General features: G+C 40.3%; 1 protein-coding gene and 1 long non-coding RNA gene across 11 annotated transcripts in view; one reads left to right on the top strand and one right to left on the bottom strand.

The window, feature by feature from the left end:
* Window positions 1-20341, bottom strand: part of CARMIL1 (capping protein regulator and myosin 1 linker 1) — a 316540-nt gene that overhangs the window by 22374 nt on the left and 273825 nt on the right. For all 10 annotated transcript variants that reach the window (XM_036868161.1, XM_036868162.1, XM_036868160.1 and 7 more), the window contains 2 exons: window positions 8849-8915; window positions 8407-8603 (listed from right to left, as the gene is read on the bottom strand). In XM_036868161.1, the coding sequence (XP_036724056.1) occupies window positions 8407-8603; window positions 8849-8915 (264 nt within the window). The remainder of the gene's footprint in view (window positions 1-8406; window positions 8604-8848; window positions 8916-20341) is intronic.
* On the top strand, window positions 5-14118 carry LOC118903285. The gene is made up of 3 exons (XR_005021764.1): window positions 5-858; window positions 6593-6725; window positions 13280-14118. It is a non-coding gene; the product is annotated as an uncharacterized LOC118903285 (long non-coding RNA).

Below are 20341 nucleotides of genomic sequence, written 5' to 3'. Positions count from 1 at the left end.
AAACAGGTGTGATATTAATTTACATTCAACTTAATTCGGCAAACATGTATTGCTAGATTCAAGGCACTGTGATAAAGGCCATGGGAAGGACAAGACTGACTGACATAGGGCCCTTATATTCTACTGGAATAGAAGTCACATTACAACTGTAACAAGGGTAGAAAGAAACAAAAGTGAGAAATGCACTATAAACACAAAGCCTGCTGGAAGATTAAGGCTGACTGCTGTCTCAGAAGCAGCTTGGAACCTAGCAGGCTATGAAGAGCCATGTGTTCCTGAAGCAGAGGAAGGCATTGCGGGCATATTGGTAAGGGAAGAGAGAATGCATGAGAAAATGATACTTACACTAAGTTTTGAGAACAGTAATAATTCCAGTGGCCGGGGCCTGAGGTTTAGGGATAGAGTTAACTGCTGAGTATTAACCCTAGCAGATACTAAAAATGGCCACTCCAAACACCATCCCCCAACCCCCACCACCTGCTTTCTTTCTTGCTTGCTGGAAGAACCCTGATTTCAAGATGGAATACTTATCTGAACAAGTCAAATACTATAATTCTATCTCCTTGTCTGTGACTGGTAGGCATGGGCATGTGATACAGTTCTGGTCAGTGAGTTACAAGGTGGCTCACGGGCAGGTTTTCCTGCAGAGGAAGGGATGCATTTTTTTATGCATGGTTGTGGGAGAGAGGATGTGATGTCTGAGCTGCAGCAGCCACCTGGAGTTCAAGAGGAAGCAAACCTGAGGACAAAATCCACTATACTGAGGATGAAAGAGCAGAACAGTGGAAACCACCTGGGTGCTTATGCTGTGCTGAATAAACCAGTCCTGGATCATGAGACTTCTGGGTTTCTTGTTAAGTAAGAAAATAAGTATTTCTCATGATCTAAGTCATTTTTAATTCAGTATCTCTCATTATCTCTAGTTGAATGAATACTTCCCAACTAATAATACAAGGACTGACAGTGAACAACCTTGAATCCTATGCTAAAAAGTGCGGAATTTACTTTGTAGGTGAGAGGGAGCCCCAAAGAAATGCCATGGCCCAACCTGTATTTTGGTCAGATGATCCTGGGGCAGCATGAAGGATATACTGGAGAAGCCAGGGATTATAACTAGGGAAATCTGTTCAGGAACACAAACGAAAGACTTCTGTGATTGTTTAGTCTAATCTGGAGGAGATGAGGAACTAAGTACTAGGGAAATGAGAAGAGAAAGAAAGATGTTGCCCAAGATGACGTTGAACTTTCCAGGGTGGGTGAATGGGAGCATCGTTCTAGGGAACATAGTTCAAAGATCCGACTTGGGGAAAAAGATGATGAGTCCAATTTCAGGCAGTGTTATTTGAGGTGCTGTGGAAATCCAGGGGCAGGTGTCGAAAGCTTGAGTCTCAGGACAGAAGCTGGTGAGAAGGTATATGGAAATTATTCATCAATCTAGCATTTCTCTTTGAATGGACAACTCATAGTGAACTCAGTAACATGCTTGGTTTGTGTCTGCAATAGTGTATTAAAATTTCACACAGACAGGTTGTGGGCCATTGAGAAAGGACATGTATCTTGCCCATTCTGTTGGGCAGAGGACAAATTCCCGTGTGGTTGCGATATCTGGGCAGGATGTCTTGCCATAGAGCGGTGGGAAAGTTCCTTTCTGTAATCTTGATTTGCAAGTCTCAAGTTGCCTCTGGGGGAACCTGGCTCTTGTCTGCACAAGCACTGTTTAAAGAAAAGACCCATCATTTGCTTTAAACAATCATTCACTGGCAACGTCCACTATAAAAATGAGCTGTGTGTTTGAGTTCACATTTGTGAAATGCTGAAAAGTGAGCAGATAATAGGTAATAGACCAAGAACCCTGTGAAATGTGAATAATGAAAACAATTAGACCTCTCTTCTGAATGGTGATTTATAGTGGAGCAAGGCTTTCTTGTGAATTTCAAGAGAGCAGAGAATCAGCCAAGTTGGAGAGAAAGCAGCTCACTGAATAACTTCTGTTTTAATTACAAAAGACAAAGTAGCACAGAACTTGCTTGGATTGTCATTTTTCCTTTTGTAAAAGAATGGAATCTCTACAGTAATAATAGCTCCCTAAGTTTGTACAGTGCTCGATAGTTTACTATTTCATCTTCACACCTACCCTTTGAATTGAAAAGGAAAGATAGCTTTATCCTAGGTTTTGGTTAGTACCAGATCAAACCCACACAGGTCACCTGACTGATGGATGAGAAGGATGTGACCCCAGGACATGTGGTCCTAACACGGGGCTTCCTTCCAGGGCGCCCTCGCTTGCCCTCAGAGGCTGCCTCTCAAATTCCTCTTCCCATTTTGAGGGGAAAAAAAGTTTTGCTAGCATAATTTCTCCTTTCAGCCCTTTTCTTTTTTGCCTGCTTTGAAACAATTCACAGCTAGCATAAAAGGTCTCTGGGGACATGAAAAACAATCAATGGATTTCAGAGATGGAGGCACATGGGGCTCAACAAAGCAATCTGGTTTCCCATCCTGTAGGACAGGCCAGTTTTTAGGGCTGGACAGGACCTTAGAGACCCCACCCACCACCCTGGGTCCAACCCTGTCATTTTAGAGATAAAGAGACTGGGAGTAGAGAGATTAAGAGAAGTCCAGGATCACTGGGAGACCTTGAGAGAGATGCAGCTTAAAATGCATCTGTTAAAAGCAAGAGGTGTCAGCAGCCTGTAAGAAAAGCAGCAGAGAAGCTGAAGACTAAAATGACGTGCGGTTTGTCAGGAGAGTTCAAAGCCAAACACACATGCTGTTTTAGCTCAATATCCAGCAAAAGGAAAGGAAAGGAAAGGAAAGGACATACAGACGTCGGAAGTTCTCAAAATTCCATTTGATTTTGGTCTTTAATGTCAAGGAGGATAAATTCCAGACTAAAAAGGGGAGCGGAGCTATTGGAAAGGGAGAGCAGAAACCTTAGCCCTGAGCTAGTTGGAACCGACTGCACCTGTGCTCAGAAGCAGGCTTTTGCAAATAAATTCAGAAATTGCTGTTGTTAGTATCTGAGAAGTAAAGAAGGTAGATTTCACACCTCTGGTGTATAAGTAAATGCTAATAGGATAATTTGTGAATGCTTAGAAGATAAGCCGGTGATTATGAAGACGAAAGACGATCAGACCACCCTCCGTTCTCCTCTTCCTGGATTATTAAGACGACTGCCCCAGGACAGCACTGCCGGGGGTGCACCTGGATTTTGACGAGGCAGCTGCCAAATCTCTCAAGTCTCCACAGGCGGGGGGAGAGAGCTGGGCAGGAAGGAAGGACGATTAGGTACATTAGGGACTCTGAGCCAAAAAAAAACCCTTAGAGTGCTAATTAGTGAGTTGAATAATCTTGAAATTTTACGTGCATACATTAGACAGTAAGAAACATGGAAAATTAAGAGCCAAGCAATCAAGCCAGGAAAAAAGGAATCCAAGAGGAGGTAAAAGAAACAAAATATAATAAAAAAAAAATAAGACAAAAATTAATGAACTTGAGAGGACTAGTAAAGCTAATTCTTTGAAAAAGACTAGTAAACGAGACCTTGCAAAATTAGGAGAGAGGAATTAAGTTATATTAGAAATGGAAAAATGGGACACAGCTATTGATACAGAAGAGATTAAAAACGCAAAAGAATTCTATAAACAACTAAATGAACTATTAGACTAAGTGGACAATATCCTAGACAAATAGAAATTACCAAAGTGGCCTCAAGGAGAATTAGGTAATCTGAATAGATCTGATGAAATAAAATTCATATTTTATGGCAAGATGAGAAAAATTTAAACACAAAATTTTTCTCTGCCCGTTTGGACCTCCCTCCCTCCCTCCCCTTTAGAGTGTACTGTGCATTCTGCCTTAACCAGACCTCCTGAGGTGATAACCTTCCTTTTTAATCTTGTAAGGGGTCAGGATGACCCACCTCTCACTTTGTTCATGCAGGTCTGGATTGTGTAAACTGTCAGTACACCATTTGACGTATAACCCTTTGTCTCAAAAACTTATATAACTGTGTTTTGACCTCTAACAGGCAGAAGAGTCCTCAGAGCTTTCTGAAAAACTGTCTCCCGGGTTATAATCCTCAGGTTGGCTGAAATAAAATTTTCCATTTCTTTCTTAGATTGACTATTAATCTTTTTCATCAACAGATCTATAACAAAAGAAATCAAACCCCTAGTTTAAAAAAATCGACATATCAGCATGCCATGCACCCAGACGGCACATCAGGCCCAGGTGGCTTCCCGGGAGACGAACAGAAGATCTATGATACACGCAAACTGTTCCAGAGACTAGGAAAGGAGAGAGAGCATCCCAACTATGTTATGAAGATAGTTGTGATACAGTGATTTACAGTAAGAAATACATATTTGGTCTTCATCCCCATTTCTGGCACAGAGCTCCTAAACGCTTGGAATTTCCTAATGAGAGCCATAAAGGTGTTTGGATTATGTTAATGAGGTGACTTTGGAACCCACCTAAAAATGGGGGCTGATAACCAGGAGACCCAACCACGTGATTAGAGGGTTTGAACTTTCAGTCCCACCCCCTGCACTTTAGGGAGGTGATAGGGCCCAGAAGTTCAATCAGTCACCAATGGCCAGTGATTTACTCAGTTATGACTGTGTAATGAAGTCTCCATAAGAACCCCAAAGGACAAGGTTCGGAGAGCTTCTGGGTTGGTGAACACGTGGAGATGCAGGGAGTGGGATGTGCTGGGGGAGGGCATGGAAGCTCCGTGCCCCTTCTCGCGTATCTTTCCCTAAGCATCTCCTCCTGAGTTAAATCCTTTTATAATAAACTAGTAATCCAGTAAGTAAGGTCTGGGTTCCGTGAGCTGCTATAACAAATGCATCAAACCCAAGAAGGATTGTGGGAACCTTTGATTTATAGCCAGTTGGTCAGTATGGGTAACAACTGCCAACTAAAGATTGTCGCTTGCCATGTGGCTCTACAAGAATTAAGCCGTTAGCCACTGCAGTCGCTGACCTTCAACACACCCAAAAGGAGTTCAGGGTGCAGATCAGGAATGAGGCCCTCTGTGCTCTGGGAAAACTGGCAGAACAGGCCTTCAGATAGTTAAATATTTTCAAGAGAAAATTTTATGAACCCAATTTCTTGCATCTTCCCATACTTAGAAAAGCACTACAATCATTAAGATATCTGTGCCCCATGACCAGCAGCAACCTTCTACCAAGATATGTGCTTGACTGCACGTACCCGTTCTCCAAAATCACACATATGCTGACCTTCCCCCCACCTCTTTGAGCAGTTCCTCAGAGTCTTTGGAGAGGCTGTCTCCCAGGCTATAGTCCTCAGAAAGTCCCCAAATAAAACTGAATCTCACAGCTCTCACACTGCATGTTTTTATTTCAGTTGACAGTATCCTTTATAATAAACCAGTAATAGTAAGTAAAGTGTCCTCTTGAGTATTCTGAGCCATTCTAGCAAATTATCTAACCTAAGGAGGGGGGCATGGGAACCTCCCATGAAGTCGGTTGGTCAGAAGTACCGGAGGCGACCTGAGACTGGTATCTGAAGTGAGGGTACTGCTGAGCCCTTCACCTGAAGAGTCAGAATTGAATTGAATCGTGGGACACCCAGTTGTTGTCCAGAGTTGAAGAATTAGCAGGTGTCGGGGGAAGAAAACCACACATTTGGTATTAGAAATGCTGAAAGTTAAAAACAGCCTCCATACCTTGGCTTTGAGAGTTCTGACATCCAGAAAAGCTCATTAGGGGCATTAAGGGTCAAGGACAAGCTCTAGAAAAGCTAAGATCGATTTAGGGTGGACTAAGGCTACTCAATCCATCAAAAGAAAACCGAAACGATAATATCAAATGACTGCTGCTACTAAATCCTGCAGCCTTCTCACCCTCCTCCACTGGAAAATGCGTACAATGGGGCCAGTGTGGCAGCTTCACAGAGGCGTTCGACGTGAGAGCACTCTGAAAATCACAAGCTCTGTGAAACCATTAGGCAGCATGTTTCCACTGTGAACCCAAGGGAGAACAAGCTGTGCACGTTTCTCAGGCTACCAAGCCTCTGGGGAGATCTATTTAGACCCAGGACCATAATCCATTACCCTAGGACATACCCTTGTGCTACAGGGTCCCTAGGATGGAGCAGCCTGGGGTTTGCCAACCCTGTGAGTCTGAGCTTTTCCGTGGACAAAGTTGAAATCGCTCTAGAATAGCCCTAAGTACACTCCTCCACCAAGACTCTGTCACAGCTTTCTTCCCTTCTTTCTCGTTTTTCAAATGGGTAAAGAAAAAAAGGACACGACGTTCTCTTTCCCTGGGTCACTGACTTCATCAAGAGGAACCTTAAACCATCATGTCACATACAAGCTATACGGCTAATGACCCTCCACAGGGAAAGAGCCAGAGGAACCATTTATTCAGTAACCGTGTAGAATCTGGAGTGTGGGATGCTGTCTTTTTCCCCATCTGAAAGGTCTTTCCCTTACTTAAAAAAGAAAAAAGTTTATTCCTCGAAGAATATGTAACAGTGCAATAAAAAGTTAAAATCAAGTAAGTTGGAAAAGGAAACAATTTATTAAAATTTTTTTCTTCTGTTTTTTTGAAACCATGTCAAGATATTCAGAATCAACTGAGAGAAATCAACCAAAGACACCCAACCTGGATCTGGAATGAGCAAATGACTGACCATGCAGATAACTGGTTTTGACTTTTATCCATCTACGACTCCAGTCATCCACCTATCATCCGGTGAGTATTGAACGCCTGCTACATTGTATTGAATAAATTCATACTAAGCGCTCAGTAGACAACCATGGATAATAAACCACACACCTTCCTACACAGAGCTTATACACAAGGAGGAAAGCGTGCTTAGAAAACACTGTACGGCGAGGGCTGTAACAGGGTGAAAGCCAGACACTGGGGGAGCAGGGCCTCCATGGAAGGTTGCTCAGGCTGTGCGCTGTGCACAACTAGTGTGGGAAAACGACCTTCCCTGGAGTCGTGCACCCCCAGCCATGTGGGAGAACAGAGGCAGAGACGGGGGGGGCTTCCTGGGAGAAGTCTTGCCTCAGTGGAGGTCTGCAAAATGAGTAGTTATCCACCTAGGAGCTAAGGGTAGGGGGATGGAGGGGTGGGGGCGGGGGGGAGAGAGGAAGCAATGACAAAAAGGCTGCATCACTGGAGGCCTGAAACAGGATGAGAGTGAGGGATGCAGGGGTGCTGAGGAGAAAGGAAGAAGGTGAGGAGCAAGTAGGGCTGGCAGTGGGGAGCTGGTGTTTGGGATCATATCCGGGTTTCTAGCTTGTTGACTGGTGATGCTCCTTGTGGGGCAGGGCAGGTTTATAGAGAAAGATAGGCTCCCAGTTCTGAATTTGTTGAACCTGAGGTGCTCCGGGACTTTCAAGTTCAGGGGGCAGGTGAATATCTGAATATGGAGTTTAGCAGAGGAGGCAGGAGTCAACAACAGGGAAACTGAAACCACAGGTTTAGATGACATCACCGAGACAAATAATACACTCAAAGGCCAGGCAGAGGAAAACTGAAAAGGCATCACTGGAGAGGTGAATAGGAAAGAAGAGAGAGTGATGACTCAGAGGCCCACAGAAGGATGGAGCTTTCTGGGTCAAGTAACTGCTGAGATGTCAAGTAGGCTGACAGCTGACAAGTGTCCACAGGATTAGGTTAGGAGTGACCTTGGCAGGGTAGTTTCAGAGGTGGGTAGGTACAGAATGAAGATTTTGGTGGGTTGCAGAGTGACAGGAAGGTGAGGGAGAAAGACCACAGGCAAAGACAAACTTTTTCAAGAAGTCTGACTGCAAAGGAGAGAAAAGACGCTAACCAAAGAGAGACATGGGGTCAATTGCATTAAGGCTCCTTAGCGCAGACAATTCAGTCCTCTCCTGAGTGGAGAGCAGGATGCTAAGAAGCATGCCGCCTGCATGGTCCTCCCAGGTACGGCCTCTTCTCCGCCACTCAGCTTGTGGGTTATCAAAAGCCAGGGCACCAGAGCCCTGAACACCAGGTCAGAACACGGAGGTGGGGGAGTATATGGGTGCAGTCCAAAATCAAATGCAAACAACTTTTAATCACAAATCAATTCTTTGGTACTTATTTTCCATCTTTTCACACCCAGACACTATAAAATTCTATAGATGTAGCCTTTTTATCTCACCCACGTGACTGATATTTTTCTAACGACTTCCAAGGGGCAACTCTGTTCTAAAGAGTTGAAAACCTTACAGTGTTGTCTTTTCCAAAATTGTTGAGCACCACATGAGACATTTTATGTGAACATCACACACACGGAGAGGTTCTATTCTCCTTAACTACAAGCTTTCAGGTATGCAACGCGCTTTTATAAGACTCTCCAGGTTTCCCCGGAGGAGGACAGGGTGAGGGAGAGACGGGGCCCCTCCAGCCCACCTACCGCTGCGTGCGAGGACTGCTGCTTCTTTGTCCGTTTTGGTCTTAACTTGGTAAAGTGCTCCAGCTTCTTTCCTTCCTCGGACGGCAAGTCAGAGATAAACCCTGAGCTCTGCTTCTCTTGTCTGATGGATGGGAAAGGCGGGTCTTCAATGTGAATTGGCACTTCTTCCAGGGCTTTATCAAGATCAAATTCCATTTCTAAAATAAAACAAAGCCCCAGGTTGAAGCTTATTGCATACAGAGGGATAAAAAAGTTCCTAAAAGTAATTTTAAGTCTGTCACTGAATAGCAAACACCCATTCACAAATCACTTAACTCTCTTTCTCAATGTTTACTCACTTAGAGCATCCCTAAGAAATATCCTTGAAGTGGTCCGAGGTTCTTGCTGAGGGGTGTTTCACAGTTATAAGGAAATGACTGGCATTAGCAAAATACTCACTTACCAAATGCCCTGGAAACAGGCCGCAGCATTCGGCTATGGATAGTCTTCCTTTTGGATTTAGGAGTCATCTAGCAATAAAATAAAGAAAGTACTTAGACAGGTATTCCCAGAAAACTTAACTTTCAAAGTTTAGAAACATTGTTGGGGGGGGGGGTAATATTTGGGATCAATTGTTTTATGCTCAGTATTTACTTCTTCAGAGGATGGTTAGTAACATCTGACAGCCAGACTGAAAAGACTAAGCCAAGACATTTCTAAATGTTTACCACTTTCTCAAATGATATAGCCAACTTCTTTCCCCTAGCCCTTTTCAGTTAAATTCTATTTTTATAGCTAAAAGGAACAATGAACGATATAGGATTTAACTCCAAGCTGCACATGAGGATGTTAAAACAGATATAAGGAATAAGAATGAAAGACTGTAAAAATCAGTCGCTAAAAATTGAAAACACAGTTATTCACTGTTCATTATCACAGCAACATCAATATAAGCAACACCAAACTCTGTCATCTTAATGATTTAAGCAGTTGAACTGTTTTGTTTCACATTTCTGCCACAAAAATTTTGATCTTTACATTATGAGCAAAGACCATAGACCAAAGACCAAAGAAAAACGTTGCCATGATTTAGAAGTCTATCTGCTGTCACTTCTCAGTAAGACATCTTTGTTCCTTCTTTTCCTTTTAAAAAAGGAGGCCAAAACCCAAACCATGGCCAAATCTTCTTAGAGCATTTTTCTAGCATTGGTGTCAACTGTTGATTATGTTAAGTCAAACCTTAAGGAAGACATTAGCTTCTCCCTCAACACGATAACTCATGTCAAAGCTGGAGGGAACCTTTGTCATCACCTCCACAAACAAATTGCAAGGAAGAAACTGAGTCATGGAGATGATAAGGACAACCACTCAAGTCAAGAGGAGCAGGGCCAGGGACAGAGCCAGTTATTAAGGTCAGCCCAGCATCCCTCCAGCCTCACCACTTGTGATCAATAAACGGATGGATTTTAGGGGTGTTAACTGCTTTGATACTGGAAACTGGTATTCTTGTAAACTAAGATATAACATAACTGAAAGAACTTAGTTTGTAGACTTTGATTTCACTTAATAGGTTGTCATCTAAAACTTTCTCCAAAAAAAAAAAATCCACAGGTTGATAACAAGGTTCAAAGAATAAATTGTTTCATACTGACCTTTAAAGCAAACAGCTTTACAGTTTTGACAGTCTTATGTCATTTTTAACAATAATAGCCTTTTGCTATTATTTATTATTGAGAGAAAAAGGAGATTAAAAATGGTGAGCAGGGTGGTGCCTTACCCCCCAGGCAGGCCCCCTCCGCTCTCCCTCTCCCAGGCGCTAGAGCTGGTTGGAACCCCCGGTTTCAGGAGCGGCGTCCAGGGGGGCCCGCGGAGAGGGAGAAGAAAGTTTCGCTTCCTTCCCTCCGGAGGCCAGGAAGGTGTGACGCCCCTCCGGAAAGCCCCCTGCCGGCGGGTAGGGGCCACCTCAGGGCTCACACTGACGCCATCTCCCAGAGACCTACACAAAGACCTTGCCAACACAAGCAGCTACTCCCTGAGGACCACTACATTCCTGTCCCCCACCATGGAGACCCTGCCAGGCCCCCTCTCATGTATTCCTGCCCCTCCGCCAAAAAAAATTGCTCTTCTCGTGCACATTTGGAGCATGCTCATGTCCCCCACTCCCAACCCCGACACACACACACACACACACACAGTGAGCAATAGAACTTAAATCCAGACTGGTCCTCCTGAACATAATGAAACTTGCTGATTTGGTTCTTGTTCTGGCAGACAATTGGTTCTGTTGTCTTGGCAGACAATCAGAGGAAAATCTTTTTATAAAGCATTGGGCTTTGCAGGTTCAATAAAAATACAACCAATCCAATGCAACTGGAAAGGAATCCAGTTTCAAGGTAGTTCTCCCCAAAACAGGCCTTACAGGTGGTTGAAGGTGGTGTGACTGGTCTATTCATAAGTGAAACCTCTAAAAATAATTTTCAAGGAGACACAAACTATCAAAATATATGCTGTGTTTGGTCATGAAAACTTCTTCAGTATTGTATCCACCTTGTGCACAACCTTGATAGGTAAAAGGATTAAGAAGTAGCTTGGGATATAATTTCCAGCCAATTCATCTAGATAGTCACAGATAAATTGGAAGGAAGTTTAAAAATGCATAGAATGAAGATGTCTTCCAAAAGTTTTTCCTGTGACTCCTGATTAGATTTTATAAGAAAAAGTGTTTGTGGGCAAAAATAATCTGGGTCAAGTTTCCCTATTTAGCCTTTATAATGAATACCAAATACATGTTAAAACATATGACAATAATGACATTTCAACTATATTATAATTCTTAAATATATAAAAAGAAATACATATAGAATTACATATAAGAGAATATATATAACATATATAAAAAATAGAAACTCATTTACAAACTGATGCCCAACTGTAAATGGACCATTCCGCTCAATCTAATTTTATAGACACATTGAGAAACATACAAAATCATCAGGATTTTTCATGGCTGACATTAATCAAAGGGAAACCAGTTTGCCTTTCTTGGTCTAGCTTTCTAATGCCTCAAAACCTAGTACACAAAATCTGAATATCAGAAAGATGCATTCTAATGCATTTTCATTGCTTTCCTTCATTTCATATGCTCTTTACAAGAGCATATAACTTCCAGTTGCATTCTGCATAAAACTCTCTCTGTGTTTGACGTATCTGTGAATTCTGAAGTTTTGCCGTGTTTGGACAGGGCCAACGGCCTTTTGCTAAAATGGTCAGAGCTTGCAATCAGGCTGGTTTCTACAATTGGTGTTAAGAACGCAACCTGATTTTATACATTTCTTTCGATGGATGAACTGGTTTACAATCTCTTTCTTTCATGAGAAAGAATAAGTATGGATTTAAGTATAACAATGGAGAAAAAAAGTGAATTTTATTTCTTCATAGTTTTCTTTCTTTTCTTTACAATTGTTTCTTCCCTAACAGTTTTACAGACAGTGTGGACTTGCTCAATCTTATTGGCTCATTCCTATGATTCCATTACATATAAATCTAAAGCAAGAGGAAATGTAAGAATGATATGATTATCCACCTATGTGTACATTTAGGAACACATACTGTATGTTTCTCTAGAAAGATGGTTTCTATGCATTCTCTTCTCCCTTCTCACACCTGTTGGTTAGATGAATTGAATCCTGGAAAAAAAAAATCTGGCTTTACAATCCAGATTTACATTTACTCTCTTCCCTTTTTGAACCAAAATGAAAGGGTTAATTTTCTCACACTATGTCTTAGTCCTTGTTTACTCTTCCTGGACATCTGTCAACGCCTAAGTATTTTCTGATCAGAGAAATCACAGAGTGCCCAACAGATGAAGGGGGTCAGCAATGGAAGCAGAAGAGGTACACACGCCAAAAGGACCCTTCACAAATCGATGTATGATTAACATTGCCAACTATTACTTCAGGCCTAGACAAAATTACTTTGTCTTTAAAAGTGCATTTTATGAGTAGTAAGTAATTTTCAATATTCACATCCTCAGGAAATAAGAGGAACAATGCATTAAACCCTTTAAAATATAACTTTAGAAGGAAAACTCTAAACATAGACTTATTCTGATATCACAAACATCAGTAAATCCCCATCGTGGCAGACAGTGAATGAAATTCATGGCTCTATTCCCTAAGCATCCAAAAGCAGCACAATGTCTACATTGCTTGGAAATCGTACTCGTTTGATCCAATTTTTATAATGGATTTATAACTATTCTCCATGTAGCTCAATAGTGATACATATCCACTTTTACCATAAGTTAAGGACTAATGTTAGAACCTTATATAAACAACACAACATATTTTTCCTGTTAAACTCATTTTTAACACATAATGCCTAGACATACTAATTTTTTTTTAATGAGAGTTAAATTGTTTCTATCACCAGAAAAATAGGATGGAGTAGTTTCCTTGTTCATTTTACCAAGTTTGCGCAAAGAATAATAAACAACACCCTCACTCCAAAGCTCAAGAATCCTTAATCACTTTTCTTTTCCTTGAGGTTAAAAAAAAAAGAAAACAAAAACAGTTGGAAAGCAGATTAGTAAAAATCTTCTAATACAAGAAGGTATTATGATGCCAGTTTTCTACAACTCTGGGAAACAAGTAATATGACAAGAATCAGAAATTTAAAACCTTGGAAGTTTAAGTAATCATGTCTTTTTTTTTTTTTTTAAACATGAATGGAAGAAGCACTTTTCTCCTCTTGAATGTTTATACCCTCTTCATCAACACTCTGCTTGCTTTCAGGCACATGGCTGGGAATATTTTAAATTCATCCCCTGTTTTGCTAAGCTGAACCATTTTGTAAAGTTCAGTCTTGTCTCTAAATTGCTGCCTATTTTATTCAGGATCCACAGATGGATGACGACACTACAGTCTCCTGGGAGATCAGCCAGGCAGCACGGAAGCAAATGGAGCACAAGAATGTAAACTAGTACGGCCAGAATCTGCAGAGCCACCAAAAAGTACTTACACTTGTACAGCAGAGAGTCTCCATGCAGCAAAAAGAAAGGAAAAAAAAATTTTTGAATGGAAGAGAAATAAAGCAACAGCATTACAAGAAATGGGGAGGGAGAGGCACCATACACAAATAAACAGAAAAGCTACATAAAAAGCCTTCATAGCAAAGGAATGAGGCAAGAATGAGGCCAAACTATTATTAGCTTAAGGCATCCAACCTAGCTTTTCTTAAGCAGAAGCACAATTACAGCTTGAAAACTGCAGAAACTCTTAGAGATATTACCTCTTCTGCTAAGTGCGTGCAAAATGCCATCTACCAACCCCGTAAGGTATTAATCCCACTTGGGAGATGGAGATGTCATCAGCTCCAAAGGCACATGGTAGACAGAACACTGGATGGACATTAGCAAACACCATGCAGGTGTTGGTTCTTGGGCCACAGGGCTAGTCCCAGCAACTAAGTGGGGACAACATGTCTTCGGGCACATGTAAGCGTCCCTTCTGGGGGTCTTTACATCATTCTGTCCTCCCCCACTGTAGCAGCAGCTTTGAGTTCTCTCTCCCCCTCAGTCATCAGAGCATTTCAGGCAAGGATCTGATACCAGGACCTAGCACAGTTACCTACCTATAGTGTCATTAACATTGATAGTACCTTGTACCTTAGTGGGAATTTAGGTCACCTTACATTTCACACTAAATCTCTAATGAAAGAATTTTTAAAACCTCATTGGTCACCATTATTAACAGTTGTTAGGGCATGTTAATATTCTGAACATTTATAAAAGAATTTTTTAAAAAGCATAACAAAACTGAAAATGTCCCATTGTAGAATGTCAGATCTTTGTAAAGATGGGGGGCATCTTTTCCAAACTTCCTGAAAACACACTCTGAGGAAGGCCACCGACTCCATCTACCTGGGGCTGACTTTTTTCCTTCAAGTTCCTTATTTTGTGTGTGTCAATTCTTCTCAATATACAGCAGGATGAAAATACAGGGCTTCTCAGTTTGTGACTGTAAACCGGTGGTGGCACACAAGTAAAAGGCTTCCCATAACCATCACCACCATCATTATGATCATCCTCAGTATTATTTGCTTATCAGAAAGGCTTCCATCAGCAAGGTCCTGAAAAAGTCTCAATCCACAGACTTCTAATTTCATATTTCATTAGGCAATTTTCTTCAAATATACCTCATTTTATGATACCTTAGATTGAAAACAGCCTTGCTGAATGAAAGGAGAAAAAGTACAAATGTATTTTCAAATATTCCTGAATGGCCCGAAATAAAGACTCTTGCCCCTGTCTTAACTATACATCCCCTCAAAAGCTTCCTTAAAGATGTGACTATGGATACATACGTACGAGAGTTATAGCTGATGGTTAAGTCCCACAGATAATTTTAGACTTTCTCTTTGTGAAAGGTTAATACAACATGACAAGTACTCTGTCCCAATTATCCACCTAAAGGTCATTATAAGTGAAGGTAAGGAACCTTTCAGTTGGTTCAACTCCTAAAATGACAGGCAAGCAAAAATATGTTTCTATGAAGAGGGAAACCATGGCAACAGACATTTCAACTTTTCAAAGGAATCAAGATCATTAGTTCTCTACTCCTTCAGCACACTTTTTGGAACTCATTTACCTATACTGACTTCAATGTCTCCCCATCAGGGCAAGGGAAGGACTAGTGAGTACAGAGAGCTCATCCTCTCCCGAGAGTATGTCCCATGCTCAAGGTTTTGGCATCCAAGAACTGAGCTCGAATCAGTTAAGGGGTTGTGGAACATCGGCCAATGTTTTTGTAAAGTCAGGCCTAGTTTTCTAGTTTGTAAAATAAACTGTTGTGAGGATTAAACAAGATCATGAATATAAAGTGTTTAGCACAGAGCCTGGCATATAGTGCCAGTCAATGGCCCCACAGTGCTTCAACAACTGGCAGTGATTATGAGCATTAGTAATATTATCATTTTTTCATTTTGCTATTCCCAAGGAGAAAAACTGAGGGGAGAGGAAGCATTTGTTAGTAGATTTATAATGGCAAAAATCTGGGAACAATCTAAAAGCCTATTAAACACAGGAATGGATAACTAAAATGAAGTATATTCAAATGATGGAACAGCAGTTAAAAGGAGAAAAAACTTTATATATAGCAACATGAAAAATCTCAAAAGGTAATACTGAGTGAAAAAAGCAAGTTTCAGAAAGAAACACATGGTATGATGCCATTTATGTAAATTTTAAAACATACAAAATAACACTATACACTGTTACGAATACATTATGTTTGGAACATACAAAATAAACAGAAAGCATCCAAAATTGTGACAGTGGTACTTCTGAGGAAAGGGGGAGAAGAGTGAGACTGTCAGGAGAGGTCAAATGAGGCTATAATTTTATCAATAATGTTTCATATTATTTGAAATTCAACAAATATTTACTGAGCACCTACTGTGCACTGGGCACTCTTGGAGAAGGGGTGTGGGTATAGCAGTGAAGAAGATCGATGAGGTCCCTGCATTCCTAGAGTTCATATTCTGGTATCAAAAAAACACACTGGCAAGACAAAGATGCTAACGTGTTGTCTGTTCAGGCTGGTGGGAACACAGGTGCTTGACATTTTTTTGGTGTGCTTTTTTGTAATTTTGTAGGAACTCTCCAAAAAGCTTATTTAGGAATACTTAAAGGCATCACTCAGGTCACTTGGTGCTGACTGATTGCCTGGACTTACTCTGCAGACACCCCAGTAGAAGCGCATCTGCAGGACCATATGCCACCACCACTGTGGCCACCTCTTGATGGGTAATGACAAGGGACAAATTTGATCATCAGGTAGAAACTGACCAACTGTAATATATGTGAAGAAACTTTAAAGATTCTTAAAGCAACTCAGGGTTACATGTACCAGTGTTTTACAAGTGTTATTATTGCCATGAAGTGTTCAAGAATAACTGCCATCTCACAGGCACATGAAAAGATGCTCAACATCACTAATTATTAGAGAAATGCAAATAAAAACCACGATGCGGTATCACCTCACACCAGTCAGAATGGCCATCATCAAAAAGTCTACAAAGAACAAATGTTGGAGAAGGTGTGGAGAAAAGGGAACCAACACCGTTGGTGGGAATGTAAATTGGTGCAGCCTCTGTGGAGAACAGTATGGAGGTTTCTTAGAAAACTAAAAATAGAACTACCATATGATCCAGCAATTCCACTCTTGGGTATTTATCTGGAAAAAACCGAAAACACCAATTCAAAAAGACACATGTACCCCCAAGTGGATAGCAGCATTATTTACAATAGCCAAGACATGGAAGCAACCCAAGTGCCCATCAACAGATGAGTGGATTAAGTGATATGTATACACATGGAATATTACTCAGCCATAAAAAGGAATGAAATATTGCCATCTGCAGCAACACGAATGGACCTAGAGAACAGTATAATGAAATAAATCAGACAGAAAAAGACAAATACTGTGTGATATCACTTAAACGTGGAATTTAAAAAATAATACAAGTGAATGTATATCCAAACTAAAACAGACTCACAGACATAGAAAACAAACTTGTGGTTACTAAAGAGGAGAGGGAAGTGGGGGAGGGACAAATTAGGGGTATGAGATTAACAGATACAAACTACTATATATAAAATAGATACACAACAAGGATCTACAGTATAGCACAGGGTATTATACCCGTTATCTTGTAATGACCTACAATGGAATATAATCTGCAAAAATACTGAATCACTATGCTGTACGCCTGAAACTAACACAATACTGTAAATCAACTATACTTCAATTAAAAAAATAATAATTAAAAATCAATAATAATAATTAAAAAAATAGCTGCCATCTCAACATTTAGGAGCCCAAGAAGCCAAATTAAAACAAGAACTTGGTACCGCTTCTAACTTTTTCATTTTCTTTACCACAAAACTCACATTTGAGGGACTAAAAAAATTCAACATGCACCTGGATGGGATTCACTCTAACAAAACAATGTAAATGTTTTGCCGGCCACTTTAGTAATTCATTTCAACAAGAACACGGAGATGGCGATTTGGTGTTCAAGAACCGGCCCAGACTGGGTGAGGAAGAAAAGCCATTTAGTTAAAAAAAAAATAAGCAAATGAGGGAGTTTACCTCTAAGCACAGAAATTTAGGCAAATCTGCCCAAAGACTGCAGAGGTGCCTTTTGGCTCCCACCTCATCAGCCCTCCCTCAGCTTCCATGGGCTGAAACAGCATCACATCTATGAGGACTTCAACTATGGATAGTTGCCTAGTCTATACTCACTTTTTAAAACTTTTGCAGAGATAAACTCTTTTTACAAGTTAATGGCCAAAGACATTTATTACGGGATCCTATATCACACACAAAAAAAGTGATTTTTTCCAAGTTTTTTTTCTTTTTAATATATGGCAGAATTCTTTTTGAAACATGTTAAACAGTATCTCAAAAATACAGAAGAGTGAAATGGAATTAACTTGGCTGAAATAGGAAAACGCCTAGAGGTTGACTCAGGAGGTTTCCTTTAAGTGACCCCTCCCTACCCTTGTGGCCACAAGCATCCTTGGGGGAAACAAACTGAACGTCTTTGGGTGGAAAGGATAAGCCAGGATTCTGTCTTGCTCACCTCTAAATCCCCGCAGCCTGGACAAAGCCTGGTAAGTAGTGGGCATTCAATAACTGGTGAATGAATGAGTGAACTGACCCACTGTTTTAACCCAGCGCTCCCCCGCACTTGGATTTTATAGACTTGTTTAAAAGAGAACATCTGTCACTACTACCACCATCACTTCCATAAAGGGAATTTAGGCACAAAGATAGAAAGGCACAATCTATTATAAAGAACAGGCCTTTAAATTAGATACATTTACGTTCATGTAAAGTTTTTCTGTTGTCCTTATTTTTCCCATTTCATGTTAGATTGACAAAAAACTTCCTAATGGACCCTAGTGGTTCACGGATTGGTGTCCACTTCTTTAACTTCAAATACGTACACCTACTCTTTGCTCCCCAACTATTCTTAACATTTTCAAATTTATCACAAAAATAGTATAATAAATACAGGTATACTCTTCACATGGATTCTCTAACATTTTGTCACATTATTTCCTCCATTTTCTCTTTTTATCACAAACACACAAATTTTTGGTTGAACCATTTAAGTTGTTGACATCTTGACATTTCACCTTTAAATACTTCTGCGTGAATATCCTAAGAAGTATATTCTCCTACATAACCATACACCTAACAAAATTAATAGCAATTACATAGTATCTATGTACATACCATGGTCCACATTCAAATTGCCCCAATTGTCCCTTACATGTGTTACAACACTCCCCCTCCCCTTTTTAGATGCAGGATCTAATGGAGAATTCACCCACGATATATGGTTATGTTTCTCTCATCTTTTTTATCTAGCAAACCCTCCTTCCCCCACCCCCAATCCTGTCTTTCTTTTTCATGATACTGACCTTCTTGAAGAATTCAGGCCAATTGTTTCACAGACTCTCCCACATTCTATATTTGTCTGATTGTCCCCCATAATTAGATTCAGGTGAACTATTTTTAGCAAAAATGCCAAACGGGCGATGCTGTAAACAACTGAATCACAACAGGTGGCGCCCAGATCAAGTTGTTCCACTCTTGGTGACACTAAATTTCATCACTTCAATAGGACAGGAACCTCCCAACTGCTTCGCAGGAAAGGTACCTTGTCCCTTGGTAATTTGTAAAGGTACCTTGTCTCTTGATAATTAATAATAACTCTGTGAGGTGATACTTTCAGTTTATGCGGATGAGCCCATTTGTAAACAACCATTGACAATCCTTGCCTGAATGAATGAATATAAGAGAGCTACAAAACTGTCACTTTCTACTTCTATCATTATTCCCACATTTTATTAGGTGCCATTCCTCTGTAAGGATCAAATTTCCCTTTTTTAAATCTTCTGTACCATCCCCTCTCTTTTATTTTCCTAGTATTACTATGGACTTAAGGATTTTTTTAAAATTAATTCAATGTATCCTAAACTATTACTGTCATTACTGTTTTGGTTGCAGGGAGTATCCCAGTGGAAGCCATTTCAATCTGGATTTTGTATCCTTTGCAATGATCCCATTGGATTTAGAGCCAATCCTTGCTTTTTGATTCAAGATATCCTAGTGTCATCTTGTGCTTTTCTGTGCATTTTTAAAATGAATATGGGTAATCCCTGTTTAATGAACTAGATTATAATAATTAAATATTTCCTACCAGATTGTCATCTGAGTCAATGCTCAAGAGGAACCCAAAGTTAGTCATTATCATTTTTACCCTCAAAATATCTAACCAAACAGTATCATCACATTTGTAGTTTCAAAAGTAATTTTTATGCATTTCTACTTGTTAAAGTTTGAGGCGGTATAAATCTTACTGAGAAAATGAGATACCTAACCCTTCCTATGATGACTGTTGGAGAGCAACAATCTTTAATATCTAGGAAGAGTAGTATATGGAAGCCATAACTCTGAGAGAGCCACTATAAATCAATGGACAAAAGGAGGAATGATGTGGAGATTTAGTGAGGCACCACATTTCCTACTGAATGCAATATTAAATCCAGCTATTCACATCACACTCATTAACTTTTATATCCAGAATCTCATTTCATATAAAAGTTAAAATGGCATCATGATGTTAAAACAAAAACATTCAGGGAGCTGTACTGATGAGACTTGTGAAGATCACAGTAGAGTACTATTTTTAAATGAACATCGTTTGTTTCCTTGTTTTCCAGATCTGCACAATTTTTTTGATACAAGAAAATTAAATCTTTATTTTTGTCATGTTTTCTCCAGGAAACAGGCCACTTTTTATTCATTTTAACTAATCTTGCAACCAAGCTATAGAGGAAATTGGATAAATTGTCTATCAAAGACACTTTTTACATGCCACT

Source organism: Balaenoptera musculus, chromosome 11 (assembly GCF_009873245.2).
Source record: "Balaenoptera musculus isolate JJ_BM4_2016_0621 chromosome 11, mBalMus1.pri.v3, whole genome shotgun sequence".
Taxonomy (NCBI): domain Eukaryota; kingdom Metazoa; phylum Chordata; class Mammalia; order Artiodactyla; family Balaenopteridae; genus Balaenoptera; species Balaenoptera musculus.
The sequence above is the reverse complement of the archived record's forward strand: the minus strand, read 5'-3'. Positions and strand labels throughout refer to the sequence as shown.